General features: G+C 43.0%; 2 protein-coding genes across 2 annotated transcripts in view; one reads left to right on the top strand and one right to left on the bottom strand.

The window, feature by feature from the left end:
* The window catches only part of LOC310773112 (organic cation/carnitine transporter 2-like), a gene marked incomplete at both ends in the record, with an annotated part of 38,449 nt that extends 32,892 nt beyond the window's left edge, over positions 1-5,557 (top strand). The window contains 3 exons of the mRNA XM_083633029.1: positions 223-405; positions 737-872; positions 5,533-5,557. Of these exons, the coding sequence (XP_083489155.1) occupies positions 223-405; positions 737-872; positions 5,533-5,557 (344 nt within the window). The remainder of the gene's footprint in view (positions 1-222; positions 406-736; positions 873-5,532) is intronic.
* Positions 5,558-5,819: 262 nt separating this feature from the next.
* slc22a21 (solute carrier family 22 member 21) lies at positions 5,820-26,132 on the bottom strand (the record flags this gene model as incomplete). Its single annotated transcript, XM_083633019.1, has 9 exons — positions 5,820-5,959; positions 10,565-10,747; positions 11,523-11,737; positions 12,539-12,636; positions 19,616-19,742; positions 23,686-23,857; positions 23,962-24,116; positions 25,095-25,198; positions 25,734-26,132. The coding sequence occupies 9 exons, from the start codon at positions 26,130-26,132 to the stop codon at positions 5,820-5,822; spliced, it is 1,593 nt and encodes a 530-aa protein (XP_083489145.1).
* Positions 26,133-27,823: the final 1,691 nt, after the last annotated feature.

Genomic DNA, 27,823 nt, shown 5'->3' with positions numbered 1-27,823 from the left:
TGTCAAACGGCTCCCTCTCGCTGCCAAATGCCAAATTGTCAAATGCAGCTTTAACCATTCTACATGAGAGCAAACGCACCACATACTTTTGTCTTGGCCCATTCTGTGTCCCTCTCATCCTTCTCATTGCCACAGTATGAGCACAGTGCAACCTGCCTCCTGAAATAACAGCAAAGGCTTCACTCCATTCAGTTCTATTCCACCCTAATCCTTCTTCTTCAGGTTTACCGGAAATGGCCATAGCACTGGAGTTGCTGGGTAAATTCGGCATTACCATCGGTACAGCACTGATGTATGTCTATACCGGGGAGCTGTACCCCACAGTGATCAGGAACACAGCGACCGCGACGTGTGCTATGATCTCCAGAGTGGGCAGTGCCATCGCATCTTACTTGATACAGTTGAGTAAGTAGACCGGGGTTAAATAATAGTTATCGGTGCTTGTTTTAACCTGCTCGGAGCACCAGGCGGGAGGGGTTTTCCATGTCAGCATGATTTAGAATAGTGTCAAGTCAATGGCCAATCGCACCATGCTCTGCCATATTCCCATGAGTGGGCCTTTGGATCTGACCAGGTCACCTACTGGATGCTATGTACACCAGCACACTCATGCATTCACACATAAATGTGCACGCACGCCACATGCGCATGCATGGCGTGTGCACACACGCGCACACACACACAAACACAGGACACAGGCTTCCCCCCATCCTAATGTGTCCCTCTCCTTGTATAGGTGTGTACTATCAGTATCTGCCATACATTATACTGGGGACACTGTCTGTTCTGTCTGCCTTGGCCACCGTCTTCCTGCCAGAGACCTTTGGACGACCGCTACCTGAAACTATTCAACAGATGTATAAGAGAGAAAGGTAGGTTGACTTTGTATACTACTGTATTGCAGAGGTTCCCAGCCCCTGCTGTATTGACTCTGTTGTCTAAGTTTGAAAATAAAATTATATATAAAAAAAAGAGAAAGGTAGGTTGATAAAGGAATACACCACCGTTTTTGTGCCGACCTTATCGTTATAGACTCATTAAGTTAATTATTATTGCTTAATTCATAGATAAGACCTGCCTGACACTAGGGACGGGATGATATGCTTATCTCACTATATGATTCAATGATACAACAAAAATATGTTGAAAAGAAAAGTTCAATGACAAAGTATGAATTAGGGATGCACAATATGGATTTTTAGAGCCGATACAATAACCGATAAATATATGCTTCTCCTGGCCGATAACCGATACAATAAACCGATAATTATTTCACATTTTTGTATTAAAAAAATAAGTTCTTAACCTGTATTTTATGCACACCTGGGGTAAAAAAAAGAAGAAAGAAAGGGCAGATGTATATAGTGAGCAAAGATGGATGATTTAATATTCCATAGCTCTGACCTAAACAAATCTGACATCACTATTGTGAACACAAACAACACTTCTGATATAATATGATTGTTTTAGTAAAGTGTATCACTCAATAGTCAATACAAAAAATAATGGCTTTTATAGAACCGAAAGCCTATAGCTGCTTAGTCTGCAGATAAAACACAAAAGGCATAGTAATTTAGACTCTTATTGGCATGATGTTAGTGGCAACATATGAGCTGTCTGAATTTTGCATTGGGGCCAGTTCTATAGTGAGGCATGGACAGCCTCACTATAAGCCATCATATCTGTGTCGTTTCACTTTTGACTGAAAAATGATTCCTCTAGATTAAAGAAGAGACACTATGTGATGTTGACTTTTATGTAAATGTGCACATTCGTTTTCCTCCTTATTGGTAGATCATGACTGCCCCGCAGCTAGCTATGTTAGCTTCATGTTACCTTACATGTAACGTTAGCGTTAGTTGCTTTTGGAGACACAAACCCTGGACGTTTCATTTTGAGTAATGCATGAGGTTCTCTATGGTTTACGCCAGCTCTGGGAGTAAGTTGAAGTGCTTTAAATGCAGGGATTTTGGTCACAACAAGCTTGTGGACCGCTGCCTGCTGAACTACTAGGTAGCCACAACCAGCTAGCTAACGTTAGCCACCACAACAGCGAACGTTAACGCCAAACAAATCCGCTGCCTCCTCCCCACGTTTGGTTTAGCGTAACGCCAGCTCAGACTTTCCCATAATCTCAGAAACCTTGCGGGACATGTATTGCAAATTGCAATAGTGGTTGTTTTGTTATCATTTGAAACTGTCAACAGCCACACCATGTTTCGCCAGCTGCTTGTGATGTCATGAGCATGCGACAACAATACTCCACTTTCAATGCAAAACAAAGCCAAATTTGCGCCGTATTATCGGGGGCTATTTTATCGGCTAAAATGTCATTATTGGAATAATAAATAATAATGCAAAATGGCCATATCGCCGATAATTTATCGGTCCGATAAATATTGTGCATCCCTAGTAGGATCTCTGACTAGCTATAGCATTGGCTTGCTAGAATGTAAACAATTTAAAAATGGCATTACAAAGTGCAAATAATATAATTTGGATGGGAAGCTTGTGAAATTTATTCAGATGGTCAGGATTAATTTTTTCTGCTCAATGATAAATATTGTCACATTTTTGTATTGCAATACATTGAATTTTTATATACTGACCCAGCCTACCTGACACCGGCTGTTCAAAAATAAAATGTTAAAGTTGTCATGATCTGGGACAGACAGCAGCAAAATGGCAATTGTTTTATATAAAAGAATCGCACTGATTATTACTTTAATATAGTCTAACCACCAAAATCATCATCATCATCATCATGTCACCATGATTATGGGTGGATATGATGATGGTGACACCAATGGTTGCGGTATGCAGCAGCTCCTGATGGCATTGATGCATATGATAATATGATAATGATGTTGATGAAGTGAAGAAATATTCATACTTTTTAGTTGTTTGTTTCCCTGCTTTTGGTTTTGTCAGAACACTAAAGATACTGTTTCTTTATCTTCTACAGGATAAAGTGGCCATGCAACAGTACAAAAGATAAAAGCCCAACACCTGTGGTACATTTGGAAAGTAGATTATGATTACCTGATGCACTACTGAGATGAATGTTATTAATCATTTTTAGAATTGATTGTCATTACCATTTAAAATTGCTACAATTAATTGAAATAAATGCTTTCATCATACATATAGTTTTTCTATTTAATAAACTAAACGGAGGATATGATAATATTACATTTGCCTACTCTTCTATGACATAAGCATGAAATTGATGAAAATGAAAGAATTTAACATAATACCTATTTGCATTTATTTCCAGCAATTCTTGTCTATGTTTGTCTCATTAGGGATTGATATGTTGTCTTTAATCACAAAGATGCATAGAAAATATTTATGACATGACAGTGTGTCATTTGGATTTCATGCAAAAAGTTTAAAATATCTGACCTCAATAAGGATTACATTTACGTTATATGGGAATATCGTTACTGGGAAGAATCAGCTGTATCAAAATGAACGTCTTACCACGGTTAATGTATTTATTTCAGTCTTTGCCTATACCTTTACCTGGCCCTTTCTTTAAACACTTGGATAAAATAGTAAGAAAATTTATTTGGAACCACAAGACTCCAAGAGTAGGATTAAACAAATTGACATGGGACTACAGCCTTGGAGGCCTTCGTCTCCCCAACTTTAAAATGTATTACTGGGCATCACAAATTCGTTTTGTTTCCTTTTTGTATGAATTGGACCCAGCCCCATCTTGGACCCAAATAGAATTATTTGAATTAGGTGAAACTCTTCCATGTAACATCATATACAAATTGAATTCCAAAAGTGTCTTAGTCAAAACAAAGAATCCCCTCACTATACATTTAGTAAGAAATTGGTGTGAAATTCGTAAATTTTTTGGCCAACAAACAGACCTATCGCCCAAAACACCGTTATGGCAAAACACAATCCTTCCTATGATTTATGAAAGTAAACTATGTAAGTTTTGGCATGAAAAGGGAATAACCCATTTAGAAAACTGTTATATTGAGGGGACACTTATGTCATTCGAGGAGTTGAAACTTACCTACAACCTTGACAATAAGCATTTTTTTTTATATCTTCAATTAAGGGATTTTCTTAGGAATATGCTTGGTGATCAAATGTCCTTGCCGGAGCTATTCAGTGTTGAACAACTACTTCATGATAACCAAGTTTCATACAAATTTATAAGTAGAGTGTACTCACTGTTAATGGAAAAGTGCCCTAAGTTGAACATACATAAATCAAAAGAAAGGTGGGAGTCATGCTTAAACGCAACCATAGATCAGGCTCGGTGGGAAGATCTGTGTCGAGAAAGTGTGTGTTCCACCATCAATTCAAGGTTCAGACTTATTAATTATAATTTTCTTCATCAGCTTTATTATACTCCTCAGAAATTACATAAGTACAATAGTGCACTCTCAGAAATGTGTTTCAGATGTGGTACAACAGAAGGTACATTCTTACATGCCACTTGGTTATGTGTGAAACTACGGCACTTTTGGAATGACTTGTGTGACACCATGTCCTGTATTACAGGGGTCTCTTTTCCTTTAGAACCTGAACTGTGTCTACTTGGCAACTTCGCAGATTTGAATCTTAGCTCCAATAGTATTAAATTTGTGGAGATTGCACTTGCAGTCGCAAGAAAGTGTGTAGCTTCAACCTGGAAATCAGACTTCCCTCTCTCCTTGTCAAAATGGTTTTCAGAGATGAATAAATGTATACCTTTGGAGAAAATAACCTATGTTCTGAGAAATAGATACAATCAGTTCATGAACATATGGCAACCGTATATTAGCTATATGGACACCATTAATCTGCAACTGATTGATCCAGAATTGATGTAGCACACTCTAGCTGTAATATGTATACCCAACTACTACTCTCTCAACGCAAAGTCACTCACATTATGTAATTTGTATTGTTTTCTTGTTTGACTCTGTATTGCAGGGCTTCCAGCCATATGGTTGGAAACAACTATTATATTGACCGTGAACTGTGGTGAGGGAGGGGTGGGGGGAGGGATTGGGGAATGTCTGTTGAATGTAATGTATTGTTATTTTCTTGTCTAAGTTTGAAAATAAAAAACACTTTAATTCAAAAAAAAAAAGGATTACATTTAATTTTGGGATCCGAATATTAGAAACTTTATTGTATGTAGGATTAAATTAGGTATTAGGACTGTTAACTTTTCAAAAAGTGTTTTAAAATGTCAGCTTTAGTCAATAGAAATAGTAATTAACAGTATTAATATAACATTGCACTTGCAGAATGCATAGAAAGGTCTTGTTATTCTGTATTCATCATACAGTATTTCACAGGTGTCAACAGAATTCAGTGACAGAACAAGCATTTTTTCCCCATTGTTCCTGAAAAGTGTCCACTTTGCAGTAATATGTGCAGAGACTTGATGTTTGAAGTGTGATACAGTACAATATGGCCACTGTTCTTGTTCAAGGGACAACCAAGGAATTCTTGTTTTCAGTGGCGCGTTCTTCTCTCGTGGTCTGAGTGAGCCTGTAAGGTCTCTTCTTACAGCATCTGGGGGGAGAAGAACCAGTAACCCCTCATGTCTGTGACAAATAACGTTTCTCTGTAATTTCATTCACTTAATGCGAGTAGATGTATTTGGCATAGAATTATAATTATATTTGACAGAGAGCAAATCAAAGGTGGCTACCAGATTGTCAGGGACATGAGTTTGGCAATAACATCAACAACAATGTAAACAACTGTTAACTATTGACAGCTTGATCAAATAAAAGCTCATGAAACATCCCACACTGTAATAACCCTGGTCTCATATGTGCCAGGGAAGTGCCCCCTCACCCGGGGAATTCCTGCATGTGAGTGATGGTGTCAGGCAGAGGCATTCCCAAGCTCTCAGGCAGCAGGAGGCTCAGCAACCCCGACAGAGCGCTAAGACTTCCGATCAGGATATACGGCAGTGAAACGGAATAGCTTCCTGTGGCAAACACACCAAGAAAAGAGAGAGTGAAAAACAGCCCGGGTTCGAATGGCACCCGTACTCTCATTAAAAGCGGTGAGACAAAATGTAGGGAGCATCTAAAAAGGGAGTTTGTTGTGAGTGCATGCGTTGACACGTCGTTCCAACTTAAAGAACAGTTCTACATTTTATAGGAAGGCTCTGTCTTTTTAGAAGCCTTTCCTATTGATGGCTAGTCAAGCCTCTTAGGACAACAAAATGTTTTCATTCTGGTGTCTTCTTTTGTTAGCATTTGTTAGCAATGGCCATGCAACTCAATTGGGAAATTAAACAGCTTCTGTCATTCAAATAACTTCCAATAATAATAATAATAGAATGGAGTAAATCAGTTTCTTTGACTGGCATGAAAACTTCGATAGTCCTATTCACCTTATGTAGCCACGCCCATTTGACCCAGTTGTGTGGTCGTGTGACGACTTCCGGCTGAAAAAAATAAAAATAAAATGGCCGGCGGCTCCAATATCATCTAACTCTGAATTAACTAATAATTTAGCCAATTGTATGTAACATACCAAATAAAAGCAAACGGCAATGTCTAAGAATGCAACGCCATGTAACTGTCTCGTTAATTCTCGCATTCCAGGGAATTACATTAATGTCCGCCGTCCTGTAAGTGGCTCAAGCTGCGCTCGGAGGAGAGAAAACCTTCTGAAGCTTTCTTTGTTGGAGTCCAGGTATGTTTTACAAGAAAGTGCTCATCATTGTCGACGATAATGTTATCTGACCTGGCTAACAGTGGATATTCATACTTCTCTTGCTTTCTGTGTACCGAGCTCAAAGTAGTAGGCTACGTTCTTTGTTTTACCCCCTGCACTGTCCACTACAAAAACAACTCTCTTCCTCGACTTCTTTTGTATTTTGCGCCGTGACCGCCGGAAGTTTTAACACGACCCGGAAGAATTTGGCCCACCCCCGCGTATGAACATAAGGTGAATAGTGCATGAGTCATAATCAATAGAATATCTGTCCTGAAGCTAACCACTAGAAATGATTTAAATTACATCCCCCCCCCTCAAATACTGTATATAAAAAAAGCCAGTTCGTGGGAGTGACTTCAAGTGCTCTAGCCAAAAGCACCTATCCTGTACATGCCCACGGCATGTGTTTCGCCCTCTAGCGGCCATCTGACGAAGCGCATCACCTCACTAAAGGCCTATTTATGGTCACTCCAGCGAGCCAGGTGTGAGGGAGGGCCAATATGATGTCATCACACTGGACCCGCCGTCTGCAACCGCATAGCGTGAACCTGAAGATTTTTCGAGCAGCACGTACCTCCGCAGCTCCCGGGAAGCGATGCGCTTTGCAGGGTGAGAAATGGAGTCAGGAGGTAAGTACAATGAGCCGTGTTTTCACCACATTTCTTGACCTATGTGGTAAAACTTTGATTTGTAATGACTAAAAAGTTTTTAGTCATTTCAACAAGTAAATGTGCTGTGTTGAGAGAGATTAAGCAGCACAGAGTAGGCTATCAGGGCTGAGAACTGAAACGCCTATTCAGTAAAAGCAAGTTTAGTGATGTGCTGTTATACGGTCGTTTGAGAATGAAACCGCACTCAGTACTGCACATAATGGCATTTCATTGTGACTTTTATGGGCCGTTTCTCACTTATTATCACTGTACAATGTAACATGATGATCGCTTGTCTGCCACTCTGACTATGAAAGCCTCGGTCCCAGCGTGGAGCGCGCACGTGATCTGACTGACTGCTGACCGACCGACCAGAATTTAGCTTGTGAGGCCCTTGGCTGCACAGTGAGGAAAAAACTAATTGGGAGAGTTGGACAGAGAAAAGGAAATGAGTGGATACAGTGAAGTGAAATAAAACACATACCATTTACTTGCAATGTCATGGGTCTGAATTCCTCTCATGACCTTTGAAGTGCAGTCAGAAACTGCCTGCTTGCAAGAAGACATAGATCAACATCTGAAGCAGACTTACGGTGACTGAAAGAGAGCAGGAGTTGGGAGAGTGCAACATCCTAGATAGAGGATAAATAGACCCCCCTGAACTGGATGTGCAGTTTGACATGTCGGAGCCACAACTAAAGGAAGTCAGAGAGGTCAAAGCAAGTGCAAGCTCTGCTCCAGGACCCAGCAGCACCTCGTACAAACTGTGTACAAGAACTGTCCCAAACACTTGATACATCTGTGGAAGATCCTGCCAGTCTTCTGGACATGGGGGAATATCCCAGAATAGTGGACAATTGCTTAAAGGGTGTGGATCCCGAAGGAGGAAAACTCCACCCAGATAGACCTGTTCCGCATCATCTTCCTGCTGTGTGTCGAGGCGAAGGTCTTCTTCAGTGCCGTTTCCAATCAGCTGTGCACCTACCTGCCCAAGAACACCTATTGATACATCCGGCAAGAAGGGTGGCATTTCAGGGATGCCAGGCTGTCTGAAGCACACCAGTGTGGTGACAGAGGTCATTATGGATGCCAGAGAGAACAAGGGCAACCTGTCAGTTGTTGTGGCTCGACCTGGCAAACGCATTTGCCTCCATGCCACACAAGCTGGTGCAGCTCACACTGACCAAACATCACGCCCCCAGCAGAATCAGAGACCTCATCGCAGATTACTACAGAACCTTCAGGATGAGGGTCTCTTCAGGAGCAATTACACCAAGCTGGCTGTTGGAGAAAAATATAAGTTCCATGCCATTTCCTAATCAATAAGCTATATTTGCATACATATTGCAGAGAATGTTATGGTAATAAATATACGTTCATAAGTCATCTTCCTAGACTCCTGGCTTCAATTTATTTGGTTTAGATAGGCTGTTATAATTATCACATTAGCGGAGAAGACAAATTCTATTCTCTATCACTGGCATAAGGTGGAGACCGGCATCATCACAGGGTGTACTATTTCTGTGACACTGTTCTGGGCAGACGGCCCAGAACGAATTCCACTAAACGGCAACCACCCATGGAGGCATTCATGGATGACCTCACAGTCACCACAGAATCAGTCCGCTGCTGCCAATGGATTCTGCAGGGGCTCGAAAAGCTGGTGGAGTGGGCCCGGATGCATTTCAAGCCAGCCAAATCAAGCTGAGGACAGGGAAGGTGGAGAACAAGTGACAACCATCACAGAGAAGCCAGTTAAGAGCTTAGGCAAGATTTTTGACAGCTCTCTGAGGGTCATGAAAAATCCATCCAGTCGACCTGCACCGAGTTGGATGTCTTGCTGTAATCCATGGACAGGTCTGGCCTACTTGAGAAGTTCAAAGCCTAGGTGTATCAGCATGCCATTCTTCCCAGAATCCTGTGTGCCCCTCCTCATCTAAGCAGTTCTGATCTTGACAGTCAAGACCTTAGAGAGGAGGGTCAGCAACCACCTTAGTAAATGGCTGGCGCTGCCAAAGAGCCTGAGCAGTATCAGACTCTATGGACACCATAACAAACTGCAACTGCCCTTCAAATCCTTGGAGGAGGAGAAGTGGTACAGTACAGACACTCAACTGATCTGAAGGTGACTAGGAAGGGATCCAAGTGAGGACTGGAAGGAAGTGGAGGGCAGAGGATGCTGTTCAGAAAGCAGAGGCAAGGCTGCGTCACAAGGAGCAGGTGGGTGTGGTCACACAGGGCTGAGCGGGTCTAGGATCCTTTCCAACTCCCCAAATAAATACCATCAGAGGGAAGGAAAGGTGCCACCTAGTTCAGAAGGAGGTGGAAGCAGCAGTGGAGGAGATGAGAAACTGCAAGTTGGTGGGAATGAAGCAACAGAGAGCTTTGACAAAATGGGATAATGTGCTTGAGAGGGAAGTGACCTGGGCTGATCTTTGGAAAGCTGAGCCACACCTCAAATTTCTCATCCAGTGTACAATGTGCTTCCAAGCCCATCAAATCTGCACACATCTTGGAAGAGGCCTTTGAAAGGAAGCTCTCCAAGTATGCAGGACTGGTCAGCAACTGACAGCAAGCTGGACGGAGAGCAAGATGTCTCCCAGTGGAGGTGCGACGCAGGTGATTCACAGCCCGATCTTTAATGAGAGCCTTCAGTCATTTGGGCATGGGAGAGAGAAAGAGGAGAGTCATCCGCAGTACCTCCGATCTGGCAGAGAGGGCTTCAAGATGGCTCTGGTTCAAAAGAAGAGAGCCATGGAGTCATAAGTTACGCTAGCCAACTGGACACAAGCTGGGGTCTGATCAGCCTTGACTGAGTTGCCTGGAGGAGGGTGTATGATGTTGAGAGACCTGAGAGAGTTGAGAGAAGATGTGTCCAGAGGAGTCAATAATAGACGCACTTTTAATTTCATTTCATGCTGCAGGACTTCTACTGTCTACTGTACTAAACCATAATTACATGTAAAAACTTTTAAAAATGGATGAGATGTCAAGAAAATGGAGGTAGTAGAGCAAAGATAGAGGATACAAGAGGAGCTTAATGAGCTAAAATAAGAGGCCCTCACGCATGGTCCAGCCAATTGGGAGCTTGTGGGTGCCAGACTTCATCATCATTCACAGCAGTTATGCAAGCATGTCAAGTTCAAGGTTCATATTGACAAACATCTTTGGTTAAGCAAGCTCATTACATTCTAGACATAGAGAGCATTCCTTACTTAAGTAAATGAAGTATGGGGCAGAGATGCTGCCTAGTCTGGAGGCCATGGAGCAGGCGCCTACTGCTGTGTTCCTCAGTACAGTTGGGTAGAGCTCTGCTGAGTAGGCGTAGACGATAGCAAATGCTGCCGTCACACTGAACTTTGCAATCATCTCCAGTGCAATGGCAAGGGAAATCAGGTCTAGAGAGAACATAGCATTTAAAGGTACATTCAGCAATGTTTTTGTGTTAAAATAAGTGTTAAAGGGCTCTATATTCTGACAGCAATCACTGAAATAGAGTGTTTGGTCAGTGACTTGAAACCCCCAACCCCCCGCTGTCCTCTATCTCTCTCCTGTAGTCCTGCATGCAGGGCAGACATATCTCTGGATGGCGGCGTTGGATTCGGGGTGAAAAAATACATATAGTCCTTTAAAGGCATCGCGATCCGACTTTCCGTTTCCCAGAAAATGTCAACTTTTCTCTGATTGGATAAAAATTGGCGCCGACCTCACCACCATGGGCATGGGTTTTATACACTTTCTGTAATAAAACATCTAAAAGCATCAATCTTATTATCATATGGGGGACCATGGGACAAAATCCTATCAAATGGGGGTCCGTGGTCTAATTTATGTCAGTTTATGGGTCCTTCATGTGAAAAGATTTGAGAACCACTGAGATAGAGGACAGCGGGGGGTTGGGGGTTTCAAGTATATTCAAATATAGAGCCATTTAACACTTATTTTAACACACAAACACATCGCTGAATGCACCTTTAATGGTTAGTGCTTTAGATGTGTCTATCAGTAACTACTCTATACCCTCCCACGAGAAGTACCGTACAGTATGTAGAGACTTTTCCTTTACTGGTGGAAGGAGAAATACAGTATTCTTTATGAAAGGAATCTTGTTTAAAATGCATCCAAAATCAATGCTATGTGGTTTGGTAGGTAATTTACTCCTGCCTCTCATACTTTCTGGTATGAGCTGTGTGAGGAGGAGCACCAGCCCTCCCAGGCTGAGGGTGGAGAAGAGGCTGAGCCGTCTGGGGCAGGAGCGGAACAGCAGCCATGACAGAGTGTAGGCTGGCAGCTCTATCACCGCCGACAGGAAGCAGTTGAAGTAGGCACTGCCATGAAGGTTGGACGTGTTCAGAGAAAGAGTGAAGTAGGCGATAGTCAGGATGTTCCTGGGGAGACAATTATTAATCAATCAACAACAAGCTTCTGATAAGCTCAGTGGCAGGACACCAACAGCTGATGTCTGTAATTTGTACTAAATAGAACTCTTGTGCTGGGCTGGTTGGCAGGCATTAGATCAGATCAGAAGAGTCTTTGGCTCTTGCATCCTCAATGTTTTCGTTGTTTGTTTTTTTAAACATTAGTAAGTCGTTCAACTAAAACTGCAAGTGTAAAGGACATGCAGTTCAATGCTCTCCCACCTATGCTCAGCTTGTCTGCTTTGCCTGTTTTTTTTTTACCCCTTTTTAAGTTTTACTCATAGCTAACAACTTTTACTTTCATGCCAGCAATCATTCTGTAATATAATGGTATAATGGTTCTTAATCGTTGATATCACAAACTCAAAGGAACATGAAATGGCATCTGTTTTTCGATTCAACAGGACAGTCTGCACAGTGGGAATGAATCCATACTGTGCAGTTACATAAAACACAATTTTGATCTAAGTTGCAGGCTTCACAGCGTCTGACAGATCATTATTTGTTATTAGTTAAATGGGTTGGCAGGGGGTGGAGGTGATGCATGAGGGGGCTGGAAGTGTGTGTGTGTGTGTGTGTGTGTGTGTGTGTGTGTGTGTGTGTGTGTGTGTGTGTGTGTGTGTGTGTGTGTGCGTGTGAGTGTGTGCGTGAGTGTGTGCGTGAGCGTGTGCGTGAGCGTGAGTGTGTGTGTGTGTGTGTGTGTGTGTGTGTGTGTTGTATGCAGGGTCACTGTGCTGGATGTGGGGGTCACAGAGGGCAGGAGGAACTCACCAGACAAGCCACAGCGTGACAGAGACCCAGCGGATGTTTCTAGATCGGAGCAGATCACAGATGTTGTGGGCCTCCCTCTTCTCGGACTGAAGGTCTTTCTGGGGGACAGAGGAACGTGTTTGTGACAACAAACAAGGCACAGCCATCTATCTGGAAACCATCTAATTATAGAAGCCAGGGCACAACAGGTTGACCAGAGACAGTTTGTCCACGTATGCATCTGCACACAATACATGCACTCATGTACCCACATACTGTACACCACAAGTTCATAAAATACATGCACTCATGTAACTACATAGACCACAAGTTCATAAAATACATGCACTCATGTAACTACATAGACCACAAGTTCATAAAATACATCCACTCATGTAACTACATAGACCACAAGTTCATAAAATACATCCACTCATGTAACTACATAGACCACAAGTTCATAAAATAAATCCACTCATGTAACTACATAGACCACAAGTTCATAAAATAAATCCACTCATGTAACTACATAGACCACAAGTTCATAAAATACATCCACTCATGTAACTACATAGACCACAAGTTCATAAAATACACGCACTCATGTAACTACATAGACCACAAGTTCATAAAATACATGCACTCATGTAACTACATAGACCACAAGTTCATAAAATACATGCACTCATGTAACTACATAGACCACAAGTTCATAAAATACATGCACTCATGTAACTACATAGACCACAAGTTCATAAAATACATGCACTCATGTACCCACATACACCACAAGTTCATAAAATACATGCACTCATGTAACTACATAGACCACAAGTTCATAAAATACATGCACTCATGTACCCACATACACCACAAGTTCATAAAATACATGCACTCATGTAACTACATAGACCACAAGTTCATAAAATACATCCACTCATGTAACTACATAGACCACAAGTTCATAAAATACATGCACTCATGTAACTACATAGACCACAAGTTCATAAAATACATGCACTCATGTAACTACATAGACCACAAGTTCATAAAATACATGCACTCATGTAACTACATAGACCACAAGTTCATAAAATACATGCACTCATGTACCCACATACACCACAAGTTCATAAAATACATGCACTCATGTAACTACATAGACCACAAGTTCATAAAATACATGCACTCATGTACCCACATACACCACAAGTTCATAAAATACATGCACTCATGTAACTACAGACCATAAGTTCATAAAATACATGCACTCATGTAACTACATAGACCACAAGTTCATAAAATACATGCACTCATGTAACTACATAGACCACAAGTTACATTACATTACGTTACATTACGTCATTTGGCAGACGCTTTTATCCAAAGTGACTTACAATAACACATTTTTGTCAGCAATAGAGCAATCAACTATGCAGCACAGTCTATGACAACTACAACTTCTGAAGGAACAGTGGTACAAGTTCATAAAATACATGCACTCATGTACCCACATACACCACAAGTTCATAAAATACATGCACTCATGTACCCACATACACCACAAGTTCATAAAATACACTCATGTACCCACATGCACCACAAGTTCATAAAATACATGCACTCATGTACCCACATACACCACAAGTTCATAAAATACATGCACTCATGTACCCACATACACCACAAGTTCATAAAATACACTCATGTACCCACATGCACCACAAGTTCATAAAATACATGCACTCATGTACCCACATACACCACAAGTTCATAAAATACATGCACTCATGTACCCACATACACCACAAGTTCATAAAATACACTCATGTACCCACATGCACCACAAGTTCATAAAATACATGCACTCATGTACCCACATACACCACAAGTTCATAAAATACATGCACTCATGTACCCACATACACCACAAGTTCATAAAATACACTCATGTACCCACATGCACCACAAGTTCATAAAATACATGCACTCATGTACCCACATACACCACAAGTTCATAAAATACATGCACTCATGTACCCACATACACCACAAGTTCATAAAATACACTCATGTACCCACATACACCACAAGTTCATAAAATACACTCATGTACCCACATACACCACAGAGGCTAAATCTTTCCCGTTCGGCTTAAACCCATGGATGTATTAAAAGAACTGGATAGGGGACGAGCCACGCCCACCCATGCATTCGGACGGAGGCTGCTCACTGGCGCATTAAGTCATCATGGGGGGGTTTTCTTCCTGGTTTTACTTCCTGACCATGCGGCCTAAGGCCAAGTGCCCATGTGTGCCATGACGTATTCCATGACGTCTCCCACCCCTCCCACCCATGGATGTATTAAAAGAAGAAAATACACCCGTATACGGCTCTTAGTGGCTTCTGAAGAAAAAATGCCCCATAAAAAATTTGTGGATTATTAAAGGAATCCTAAAGGAAACAGCGGTGCTTTGAATCGTGGAGGAAACAACTTGGCAACCGTAGCAAAAGGTGCACACCGTTTTACAGTTTGAACACACCCTGGGAGTTGCTCACAGTGAGCGGAGGTGTCTCTGTCTCTGTGTTTTTCAAGGGGAAGGCAGGCAAGCTGCATCCAGGCAGCATATCGCCGCGTAAGTTGCATAAACACCACAATCTTGTGATCTATTTCAATGATGACACATGCAGTTTCCCAGTTACACCCCAGTTCTCCCCCCTCTCCTTCCCGAACATAACGTGACGCATCTGTCTCGTTTCACTGCAACTGATTGTTACACCTTTCAAAGTAATAGCGGCAGTTAAACTGTATTTCACTTAATTTCACTTAAATTAGCAATTAATCCGGCGTTCACTTGCATGCCGAACTGTGGGGGGTAATCCGTACTGTAAGTATCTTCACTACAGCTTTAAAATGAGCCTGCTAGAGCCTCTGAAAGACAGTAATCGCGGCCACGGATGAGGAGTAGAAAATCGGGGACATTCTCAGGGACAGCTCCATCCGGGGACAGGTCACCAAAAACGGGGACTGTCCCCGGAAATCGGGGACGTCTGGTCACCCTAAGCTAGCAGCAGCAGCGCTAGTACTACTGGTAGCACCGAGCACGAGCCAGTGTTGGCCGCGGCTAGCAGCACCTGCAGGCCGCCACCCAGTGACACTGGGAGGGGAGAGGTGGAGGAAGACGTGCGGGACGAGCACCCGCTGCAGCCCGCGCCCGCCAGCGTCACAACAGCCGTCATCGGGACGGGGACCTCATCTCCTGACATGGACTCCATGGATCAGAGCACATGCAGGCAGAGGGGTAACGTCTATCTGATCACATAACATTGTCTATGTGCTGCTGGTGATTATGTTTTAATCTGTGTCTGGACTGGTGTGCTGTCACCAACATGTGTTTTTAATCTGTGTGTCTGCCTGGTCGGTGTGCTGCCTGTCACCAATATGTTTTCATCTCTGGTGCGCCGTCACTTTTTCATCTCTGTTCAGGACAGGTGCGCTGTCACCGAAAATGTATTGCCTGTCAAGGTGCGCCGTCACCGAATGTTACAGTTGTCATCTGTTATGGTGCGCCGGCACCAGATTTTGTCAGTAGCCTATGAGCAGGACCCGGTTTGACCATCTTGCATCGGGGCCCGCGTTACACTGCTGCTTCCACCTGCCCCCTGGACCCCATCCCCTCCACCCTTGTCAAAGCGTGTCTCCCTTCTCTCAGCCCACTCATCACTGATATTATAAACTCCCTCCTCACCTCTGGCACTGTTCCCTCACCTTTCAAGCTTGTTGCCATCACACCCATCCTCAACTTATAGAATTTCTTGAGACGAGCCAGACCCCCTTGCACCCCATGCAGTTTGGTTTTCGTCCACATCACTCAACTGACTCTGCTTTGGTTCTGCTCTTGGAGAAAATAAAAGGCTCCTTGGACAGGGATGGTTGTGTGGGAGCTGTGTTCCTCGATCTAAAGAGGGCATTTGACACCGTCAACCACAGTGTGCTCCTCTCTAAATTGTCCAGCTTCAATTTTTCTGTTGAGGCCATTAAATGGGTTGAATCATATTTGTCTCACCGGGAGCAGTGCACTGTGGTTGGCGGTGTCAGCTCCCCTTACCTGAGCTGTCCAGTAGGGGTCCCCCAAGGGTCAATTTTGGGGCCAATTTTCTTTTCCCTGTACATTAATGATCTTCCAGATTACTGTTTTAATGTAGATGTCCAGCTTTATGCTGACGACACAGTTATTTTCACAAGGGCTAAAAACCCAGTGGAGGCGGCACGTGTCTTATCTTCAGCTCTCTCTCATATCCAGGCATGGCTAACTAAATCTTGTCTCGTGCTGAATGCAAAAAAAACAGTTTGTATGTTCTTTTCTAAAAGAAACATTGCACCTCCACGCTCCAATGTCTTCTTGGGGTCAGAGGAATTATCTGTAGTTAACGAGTTTAAATACTTAGGCGTGATGCTGGGCTCCAACCTAACGTTCAGCAATCACATTAAAATGATCTCCAAAAAAATTAAATTCCACCTGTATAATTTCAGACAAATAAGGAGCTGTCTGTCCACAGACGCTGCGTTTTTATTTTTACACTCGATGATCCTTTCGCATCTGAATTATTGTATAACTAGCTGGTCGTTGACAGGAGTAACCACTCTCAAACCAGCTGAACTACTTTATAAAAAAACCCTGAAAATACTAGATAAAAAACCCTTTTCTCATCACCACTGTCATGTCATACGTAAATATGACATGCTAAGTTTTGAGAACTTTAGAAATTTCACCTCTGCCTGTCTAATATACAAAGTTCTACATGGACTGGCGCCGCCTCCTCTTGCTGACTTCATCAAATATCGTTCGACCGCCAACTCGACCCGTGTCACTCGGGCCATCACGAACAAGGTCTGTGAGGTCCCCTTTAGAAAAACTTGCTTTAGCCAGAGGACCTTATCCTACATGGGAAGCACCCTCTGGAATAATTTACCTTAGACTCTGACAACCCCAACAACTTCAGATCCATAACCTCCCATTTCTCCATCACGACTCAACTTAAAGCCCCCCTCTAGTGCATTTTGTCATTTTTAGATATTTCATATGTTTCTGAGTCTTGTCCTGACAATGTTAATTAGCCACACTGTCCGCCAAATATTTTTTGACAAATAACTTAATTTTGTGCTCAAGTTCAAAAAGGTAAGTTAGTTGCTTCAATGGAATGCTATAGTCATACTTAATGACACTTCGATTCTGACTGAGGACGAGCTGGCATGTTAACTAGTTAGCTAGCTGTTAGCAGTGTTGCAAACCTAGCGCCTTTGTCGCGATATTTAGCTACTTTTCAGATCCCCCTAGCGACTTTATTTCCAAAATGCGCCTAGCGCCAAATCTGGTGACTTTTTCTGACCAGTTGAAGCAATGTAAATGTGTTGAATTGAACAGATTTTGCCTTTAAATTGGTGCGGCTGCTGCTGGGTTTTCTCTCTCTCTCCTCATCTCTGCCTGTCTGACACACACAGCGCTTCAGTGGAGCCCCTCTCCTCCGCTAAGAGAGCAGCAGGATAGTGTTTACTTGTAATTTCTAACAGTGTATGCTGAATCTGACCCAGGCGGGTGGAGTCATAGCACTTAATGTTACAACCATACAGTCAATGATTGCAACGGCTATGCCGAGGCATGTTTTTTTTAAGCACAATTTGATATACAAATTAGCATGTGACATCATTTAGCGACTTCTAGCAACCTTCTGAGCAGCCAATAGCGACTTTGCTTGGAAAAGAGTTGGCAACACTTTAGCTACATTAGCTAAACCTGCTGCACACAGTTCTAATGCAAGTTAAGACATTAAATCAACAGCATAATATGTATACAAGACTGAGACATGACAACTCGGGATGTGTGTGTGTGTGTGTGCAGGGCCGTAACCAGGGTTCCGAAATAGGGGAGGTCCAGCAAGGGGAGGCGGATTCGGCGCCGCCCGTCAGGGCGCCGCCGTAAAAAAATTGAGTTTCCCCCCCCCCCTTTTTTAGCCATATTTAGAGTAATATATCATTTTAAATCAACATTAGGATTATACTGTTGTGATGTCATTATTCAGTATATTCTCTTTCATGTCACCACCTGCTCAGCTCTCCTGTCAACATAATTGTAACTAACAAACACAAACTGTTTTAGCCAAATTCATATGAAAATGACACCTACAAACACAGGTACACAACCCAAGCCGTACACAACACACAAAGTCATCATCGATAATAAAAAAAACATACAGAGGGACATTTATTTATTCCTGATAGGAACGATTGAAAAATAAAATAAAATATATTATGTTGTTTTTAACTTTACACCACCTCTTTTTGTTACTTATTGGGTCATGAAACTGAAACCATGCATATAGCCACCTGCATACCTGACTTCGGGAGCTTGGCAATTGGCATCATGCATGATTACAATGAGATGCACCCACTTTAAACCTGAATAAAGTAATAAAACCACTAGTAAACCAGTAGGCGGCGCCTGGCCTGCTGTTCAGTGAGTGGCCTGGCCTGGCCTGGCCTGCAAAAAAAAAAAAAAAAAATTTTTTTTTTTTTTTTTTTTTTTGCAGGCTGAAATATTAGGGGAGGTCCGGACCTCCCCGTCCTCATAGCTAGTTACGGCCATGTGTGTGTGTGTGTGTGTGTGTGTGTGTGTGTGTGTGTGTGTGTGTGTGTGTGTGTGTGTGTGTGTGTGGTGATTCTGTTCTTCTTGTCTGTATTAATTTATACTATATACCTAGCTGTACTGGTAATTAGTGTAGATTTTTCAGATGACAATAATTTGATGTTTAGTTGTTTTGGCTCTGGGTCTCAGCTATTCAAAACTATCAAAAAGTGTTAAATCAACTCTGGTGGGTGCGGACATTGTGTTGATTTTCTTTTCACACCCTCACTCTTACACTCACACTGACTCTTAAATTATCACAGACTATTTTGATCTGCATACAATGAAATTGGAAATTGCAATTATGATTACCGGTAAATTAATTACATAAAAAAATTGCTTTTTTTTATAAGCAAACGCTGCTGTTCAACCCACATTATGATCATTCCTGAGGGAGACACAGTAAGGATCTCACCTGTGCAGGGCTAAAGATGACCTGTGGAGCCTGGACTTTATTGTTCTTAGCAGCCTCTCTCAGTATGGCCTCTGCCTCCTCCACTCTACCCTGGGAGAGCAGCCAGCGGGGGGACTCTGGGATGAACCTGCCTCATTATGGGACAGAGCAGACAGAGAGGTTTACCTGCAGGAAATAAAATGTAGGAAAAGTACCTGTGAGGTGGTTCTGTGATTACAGGCAGGGCAGGGGTGCTACAAGAAAAATAAAAAAAACTAGAACGACCGCAACGCAGACTTATGCCTCCGCCATTAGTTCCTTCTTGAGTCCAAATTGCCATTTGAGGCAAATTGGAAGAAATTCTGTCAAGGCGCTCCTGTGATGTTGCGTTACAGAGCTTGGAAATTGGGTGTGTGAGGTCCAAAATGTAATCAGTTCATCCTTGAGTCCAAGTGGACGCTTGAGGCAAATTTGAAGAAATTCCATCAAGACATTCCTGAGATATCGCGTTAACAAGCTTGAAAATGGCATTCGAGAGGTCACAGTGACCTTGAACTTTGACCACCAAAATGTAATGAGTTCATCCTTGAGGCCAAGTTAATGTTTGAGGCAAATTTGATGAAATTTCATCAAGGCATTCCTGAGATATGGCGTTAAAGGATGGCTTTCCCGTGGGGAATATGAATTAATTAAATATCACGCCCCTAAGGTTTTCGAATCCGTTGAAATTTTTGAAATTGGTTGTTTACAGCCAGAGATATCAACCATCTCTCACATTATTTCCATGACGCTCTGACGCAAAACGCGTCGGGGCGACAAGTCCAGCCTTGCGGAAGTCGAGCACCTATGAACTACACTACTTGTGGGCCTGTGGGCCATGGTCCCGCCTCTAGAGGTCCTCCACGCCCCTTCAGAGGTCTTGAACAAAAACAAAAGGCAGCCATCTTTTTCCACCACCTAGCCTACTGTAGCTAGGTTAGCTTCCCATAGCTCCTTGCAAAGAGACCATATCTCGGGAACGGAAGCACGTCCAGACACGGGACTGGCGGCATTGGAAAGCTCGTCAAATTTTACATCTAGTAGTAGGTGCGTTGAAGTAACGAAATCAACGCTGAGCAATGTACCCGTTTTTACACATTTTTACATGAAATAGTTAAAAAAAAATTGGTGCAATTTGGAGGCAATTTTATTTTTGATTTTTTCTTCTCATAATTTTTTTATGTCGAAGCCTTCTTCTTCTTCTTCTTCTTCTTTGAGTGTTATGGCGGTTGGCAAACATATATGTGCATTACCGCCACCTACTGGAGTTTGATATCAGCCAAATGCCTGAGGGGTGGGCGTGGAATCTAAGGCCACGCGAGCCCAGTGCATTGTGGGAACTGTAGGATTTCCGTCAAGGCATTCCTGAGATACCGCGTTAACAAGCTTGAAAATGGCGTTCGAGAGGTCACAGTGACCTTGGCCTTTGACCACCAAAATCTAATCAGTTCATCCTTGAGGCCAAGTCGATGTTTGAGGCAAATTTGATGAAATTCCGTCAAGGCATTCCTGAGATATCGCGTTAACAAGCTTGAAAATGGTGTTCGAGAGGTCACAGTGACCTTGACCTTTGACCTTTGACCACCAAAATCGAATCAGATCATCCTTGAGTCTAAGTCGTTGTTTGAAGCAAATGTGATGAAATTCCGTGAAGGCGTTCCTCAGATATCGCGTTAACGAACATCGGACGGACGGACATACGTACGTATGGACGGACGGACGGACGTACGGACAACCCGGATCCACTGGCATAAGGATCGACGGTGCAGGCGGTGTGGTGCACCGGGGCCCAGAGCTGTCAAGGGCCCATGAAGAGCAAGTCTCGCTTTGGAGAGCCGTAAGGTACGGTTTCTGCTGCAGTCCCACTCCAAATAAACTTCCATGCTGTATTATGCAGTCAGCACTTGCCCTCATCTAGCTTACTAGGCTAACAAATGCTATAGCTTTAAGTTTAGTTTACTAGATTCAGTGGATTGGTGTCATCGTATGGGAAAATACGAACGCGTTCTCTTTCCAAAGTGTCAGCGGAGTCTCCTGTGAGGTTCTGGTGACATCATTGACCATATATGGAGCTGGAGGAATATCCCTTCACGTAGCGCATGGCTCAGTCTTGTTTACATCTTGGGTCCTTCGGGGGCACAATAGACGGCTAACAATCTGCCTGACGAAAAAATTATGAGTGAGTCCATATTTTCTATAACAATATAATTGTTAGGTAGGGCCCAGAGCAAATATTTGCACCGGGGCCCATGGCAATGACGTTACGCCACTGTCCGGATCCATAATGCATCCGGCCTGGTTATCGCCGGCGGAGGCATAATAACCATCCCAGTCCTTTTTTGCAAGTTTAAAAAGCTGCAATGTGATGGCAACCACTTTTTGGCAACCACTTTTTGGCAATCACTTTTTGGGACAATATTAACTCATTCTCTGCCAGGGTCATTTCGTAAAAAACTGAAACTCTCCCATGTTTCCTTGTTTAGTTACAAGCAGTGGAAGTTAGCTTGTTTTCACTAAAAATGCCCTCCTTTGGACAGAAATATGATAAAAAGAGGTTTTTAGTGAAGGACACCGTTTCAAGCAGAACTCTCTTTTGAGCCTTTTATTTTTTGCCTCAGTGACACATCAGACATATACAGTATTTGTTTTCCCAAAAAAATAAAAAAAAATAAAGTTTTTACTGACTTTTACTTCCTGGAACTTATTTACCAGATAGTCCAAGACTGGACGGACCAAATGAACCCTTATGCTCTCTCTCTCTCTCTCTCTCTCTCTCTCTCTCTCTCTCTCTCTCTCTCTCTCTCTCTCTCTCTCTCTCTCTCTCTCTCTCTCTCTCTCTCTCTCTCTCTCTCTCTCTCTCTCTCTCTCTCTCTCTCTCTCTCTCTCTCTCTCTCTCTCTCTCTCTCTCTCTCGTCTCACACACACGCACACAGGAATCACAGGCAGCTGCTCAATGGCCGCAAATGCTGCTCAATGCACAAATGGCCGCTCATGATCGTCGGACTCTGTTTCGGACTCTGTTTACTGCTAAATGGGTGACTATACTATAAATACTAAACGTGATTTAGCGGGTTTCTTTCATCAGTTTGACTTGAAACAATGTCACAGGCTGGGAAAGGGTCTGATCTAATGTAAACAAGCAAAACATGAAAGTACGTCCGAGTACGTCCTTGGCACAGAACGCCATTGTTAAAAGTACGTCCGAGTACGTCTTTGGCAGAGAATGAGTTAATAACATCAAACAGGGACACTACAGTGGCCCACAAATAACATGTAATGAACTGACATGCCCTTTCTACAAGCATGATGTATAGGGAGTAAACAGGTTAATTCATAAATTCATGTCACTAAAACACACATTGGATCATAAATTGAACCTACTGATGTGATTTTGTGATTAATCATGGTTATGGTTCACACATATGCTCAGGTGCCTAATGGCTATTAGAGTTCACAGTATAGCTGTGTGTAATGGCTCTGGCTCACTGGCCTAAAAGTCCTTCTTTGATGTTATCCGTACAAATCTGTGCACATGTTTTACTAATCCATGGGCAGGGTTTAGGAGTAAAACCGTGCCCACTGAGCTACCATATTGTTTTTGTACCAGGCGACCCCTGGAGTGTTCCACAGCTCTCCTTTATAGATTAATAATGCTGCTGTTTGTTGAATATTCACTCATTCAGCACAGAAATGTGTCAATTGCTTTCGTTGTTCTTGTCAATGGATTAGTTTTATAGAGAAATAGTGAAATAACTGTTGCGATGGTGCAGTGGGTGCGGCACGCCCCCTCTCCTCCTCCACATTGTGCATTAAAGTCGTATAACGCACACCTAGTCATTGATTATCCCTTACTTATACCACTGGCTGCGTATACATCAGTCTACAGGCTTGGCCAAAAGCCTTCATGCTAAGCGATAATGGTTATCAATGCTAACTCCAGTCCAAACCAATGTACATCTTCAGTTTGTGGTGATCGGTTGGTGGTATTGATGTTTTGTCTCTGTAAATCGTTGTTTTCACTGGTTTCACACAACAAACACACACCTACCTACCACCACAAAGGCAGACCGAGGAAGCCGGGCATGGACAGGGCGAGGAGGAGCATCCTCCACTCTCTGATGAGGAAGGCCAACAGCGGCAGCATCATGTAGCCCAGACCAAAGAACACACACACACCCGCAGTGGAGAAAACCTCTCGCACGGGTGGGTTCAATATCTCTGTCCCTTAGCACAAAAGACAGAGTTTCAATACACAGCATGTACTGTAGGCTTCCTCCTGTATTATCATGAATGACTGAGCAACTAAATACTGAAAATGCCTAAAATACCTAACACAAACGCAGCCACATAATTAGAGATTTGTCCCAACCCGACGATAAAGAACATGGTGCAGAACACAGCCCAGGATGGAGAAAAGACCTGGATGAGTGTGAATAGTGCCTGGACCACCATGGTAGAAAACAGCACTATTTTCCTCCCAAACCTGAAGAGGACAAAAGATAAGAAGACCAGCATAGATGAGTAAGGTAAGCATGATCCTATAATAAGAATGCAAAGTCTCTGTGAGTAAGTGAGTGAGCAAGCAGAAATTGTGTTCAGCCACAGCTATGCCATTTTATGTACGATCCCGCTGAATCTTTCAGGAAGTGTAAAGAGCACCACTGCGGGTGACCTAACGGAGCCGGAGTTTTTCATTCGGTAATTAGGGCCGATTAATGGCCGAACTTGTGATGCTGCGCAATGGCTGCACATACTACTGAACGGGTATTCCACTATATCTTATAATAGAATTGGAGAAGTCAGTGAAGTTTACTTGTAGAAATACTATCCCTCATGCAAATCAATTATTATTATTATTATTATTATTATTATTATTATTATTATTATTATTATTATTATTATTATTATTGCTACAATTAATGTCTCATATTAAAGTGGTGCTATGACCAGGGTGGGAATTTCGTATTTTTAGGCCATATGGCCTTCGGCATTACAAATCTATTTAGGGCACAAGGCCTCATGCCAGGGCAGAAAGGCAATTGCTCTATTGACATCATGAAGAGCGATTTTTCAGAAATGTGTGTTAAAACGATTCATTTACACATCCTTTGCATAGGGCAGGCTACATTCAACTGAGAATACTGATGCTTTTAAAGCAACTGACAGTAGCAGGCTGGTAGCAGGGCACTGCCAAGGTGGCCTTAAAGATCTCCGAGAATCACGGCCAGAGAGAGGGGTAACAGAGGCCACGGCCTCCATGGCCTTTGTATAATTCCCACCCTGGTTGTTAGGGGTGGGACAATATATCGAAATTGTGTTCAAAGTAGGCTAAGGCAAATATGTGTGTGGTCCCAAACTGGACATTGTGACTGAAGAGAGTGACATGTCCATTTTCAAGAGTGTGTAAACAACTGAATTTCATTGTCTTTTGTTAGATTGATCTGAGTTAAGGTCATATAACCTGTCAGACAGCTGTCCTGAAATGAAGGATCCAGTGAGAACTCCACAGAAGAAGAGAGACGAGGTCAGCGGGTTCTTCCACTTATCATCACACACCAGGTCCCACTGCAAACACACACACGCACGCACGCACGCACGCAGGCACATATACCCACACACGCGCGCAAATACACACACGCACACACGCACGCACGCGCACACACACACACACACACACACACACACACACACACACAGACACACACACACACACACACACCAGTATGGATGAAGGAGCATCAAAACCATCCTCTTCCACTTGATCTAAATCTCTACAGTCTCTCTCTTTCTCTCTCTCTCACTCACACACACACACACACACACACACACACACACACACACACACACACACACACACACACTCACACACACAAAGGAAGAAAATGTATTTCCAAAATATATGAATACTGGAAATACAGTACAGTACCTTTCTTTAAATAAGACTTTTATTGTAATGTTCCTGTTCTTAATGGTTTTTGGTTTGCCCAGGGACTATTCAGTTGAAAACTAGATGGGTAACATACTTACCCATTGCAGTTACTTATTGCATAATCCAAAAAAGAAAAAGCTGATGGAAGAGGCTGCAAGCCCAGTTACACACCTCGGATACGATAGTGGAAATGTAGACGCTCCGGTCATATTCCCACCCATCCAAACAGGCCTCCTGCTGCACATCAGACAGGTTGACATGGATCCCGGGGAGCAAGCCTCGCTGGGAAAAACTCTGGATCACATCAAGTTTGTATCTGGAGCACTTGCTGGGAGCAAAAGCCCCACCGCGGCTCTCCTCCTCCAGCGGGATGCTGCTGTTCCTCCAGGCTACACTGAGGTTGGCACTGGCCGGGATGAGGCAACGGTGTGACGGTGTAGCGGCCAGGAAGATGATGGATAAACCGGAGAAACCGTTGGGAATAATGCTCAGTGACAGCAGAAAAAACACCCTCTGCTGGAAAGGTCCCCATTGCCCGAGGAAAGCGGTTACAGCCTCATAGTCCCTCATGTTGTGCTGGTGGTTAAGGCTTTGCAGCTGCACACTCTGTGGGGTGGGCTTAATGGGGAGATGAATAGAGGGCTTTATACTGGGCAGAGTCGAGCGGCGGGCCTGATGCTCGCAAAAGAAACACACAACCTTACATCTTATTTCATGCCTTAAAACACACAAAATCCCCTTAAAATTGGTTAAAGAAGTGGAGACTCCATCAAAACCTTCCTTATTCTAATCATGAAAAATTCTGGAAAAGACAGTAACATTCCATTAATAACACAGTAATAATAATAATAACTCAGTAATAATTCTGTGAACCATACACAAAAGACAAAAAAATCCCATGTAGAAAATGTGCTTAAGTGTCAAGGATGGTCCCTTTCAGAGTGTTTAAATGATTTATGAGTTTAAACTCTAACAATGCAACATATTCCATGAGCTTATGAACATGCACGTGGATTAAAAGCCTTTCTAAGAATAGCTGCCATCTCCTGGCCTTTGTTTTCAGTTACTGCTTTGATTGATTGATGCAGTTGCACCATGAAATGAAACCATAGGGCTGTGGTTCCAAATCTTAGGCTTGTGACCCCAAGTGGGGTCACCTGGAATTCAAATTGGGTCGCCTGAATTTTCTATTATTATTATTTTATTTTGTATTTCTTACACCACACACAATTTAAAACTAACAAAGAGGATTAGGGCCACTTGTGATGTGACATCCCAAGCGGTGGTGTCACCAGAGAGGTGACAACATCAGAGCCACGAATAGGCTTTAATCCGACATCAGGAGTAATGCCATAATCACCGCACTGATGAAATCATCGGTGATGTCATAGATGTCGGAACTGGACAGCTATAAGTAGAGAGTCTAGTCTAGTTTAGGACAGAGTTACGAATGAACGAACATACAACTTACTGTATTAATCGTGCGTTCCTTTATCGCAAAATAACTGGGAGGTGTGGAGGCTAAATGACGTCACATCCGTTTTCCATTTGCAGAAAACTGGAGCTGGGAAGTTCACTGTTGTGAGTCAGCTCTTGGTCAGATCCAGTCGCTAGCCATTGTTAGCAATAACAGTTGATAACAAGGCATTTTGTGCATACAAACACTGCAGCGACATGTCCACACAGATAGAAGTTAGGCAGTGCTGTGTGTACAGCTGATTTAATGAGACACAAACAAGGCAGAAGTGCTAGCATTTACTATGATTATAACTACTGTTGTTGCGCGGAGCAGCCATCTTGAATTTTTGAGGTCGGGGCTGCTGAGGCTCCTACGAGTTTGGAATGGGAAATACCAGCTCTGGTGACGTCACCGTCCCAGCTCATGACCTTTGAACCGTAAGATTACCAGTTCCCAGTTATAAAGGAATGCACGATAAGAACACCTCAGATCAGGATAATGGAATACACCAGGGCGTTTCCCACCACAGGAAAGGCTTTGGGAACGGAGGGAGCCCAATTACATCTGTCGCTTTAGACAGCGATCCTGAGTCGATGCACGTCAGCTACGAGTCGAGCGAAACACTGACGGCCTGAATGCCCCTTAGGGACTTAGGGGTCGAGCAGCAGGCGGCCGGGGTGAGTAGGAGGAAGTCGAGGGAGACCTCTTCCATATAGTGTCACAAAATGGAAAGTGCCCGTACCCAGAAATTATACTTACTTTTGCTTTGATAATCCATCTTCAATCTGATATTTAAGTATTA

This window comes from Poromitra crassiceps, assembly GCF_964638095.1.
Source record: "Poromitra crassiceps genome assembly, chromosome: 1".
Classification (NCBI taxonomy): Eukaryota; Metazoa; Chordata; class Actinopteri; order Beryciformes; family Melamphaidae; genus Poromitra; species Poromitra crassiceps.
The sequence above is the reverse complement of the archived record's forward strand: the minus strand, read 5'-3'. Positions and strand labels throughout refer to the sequence as shown.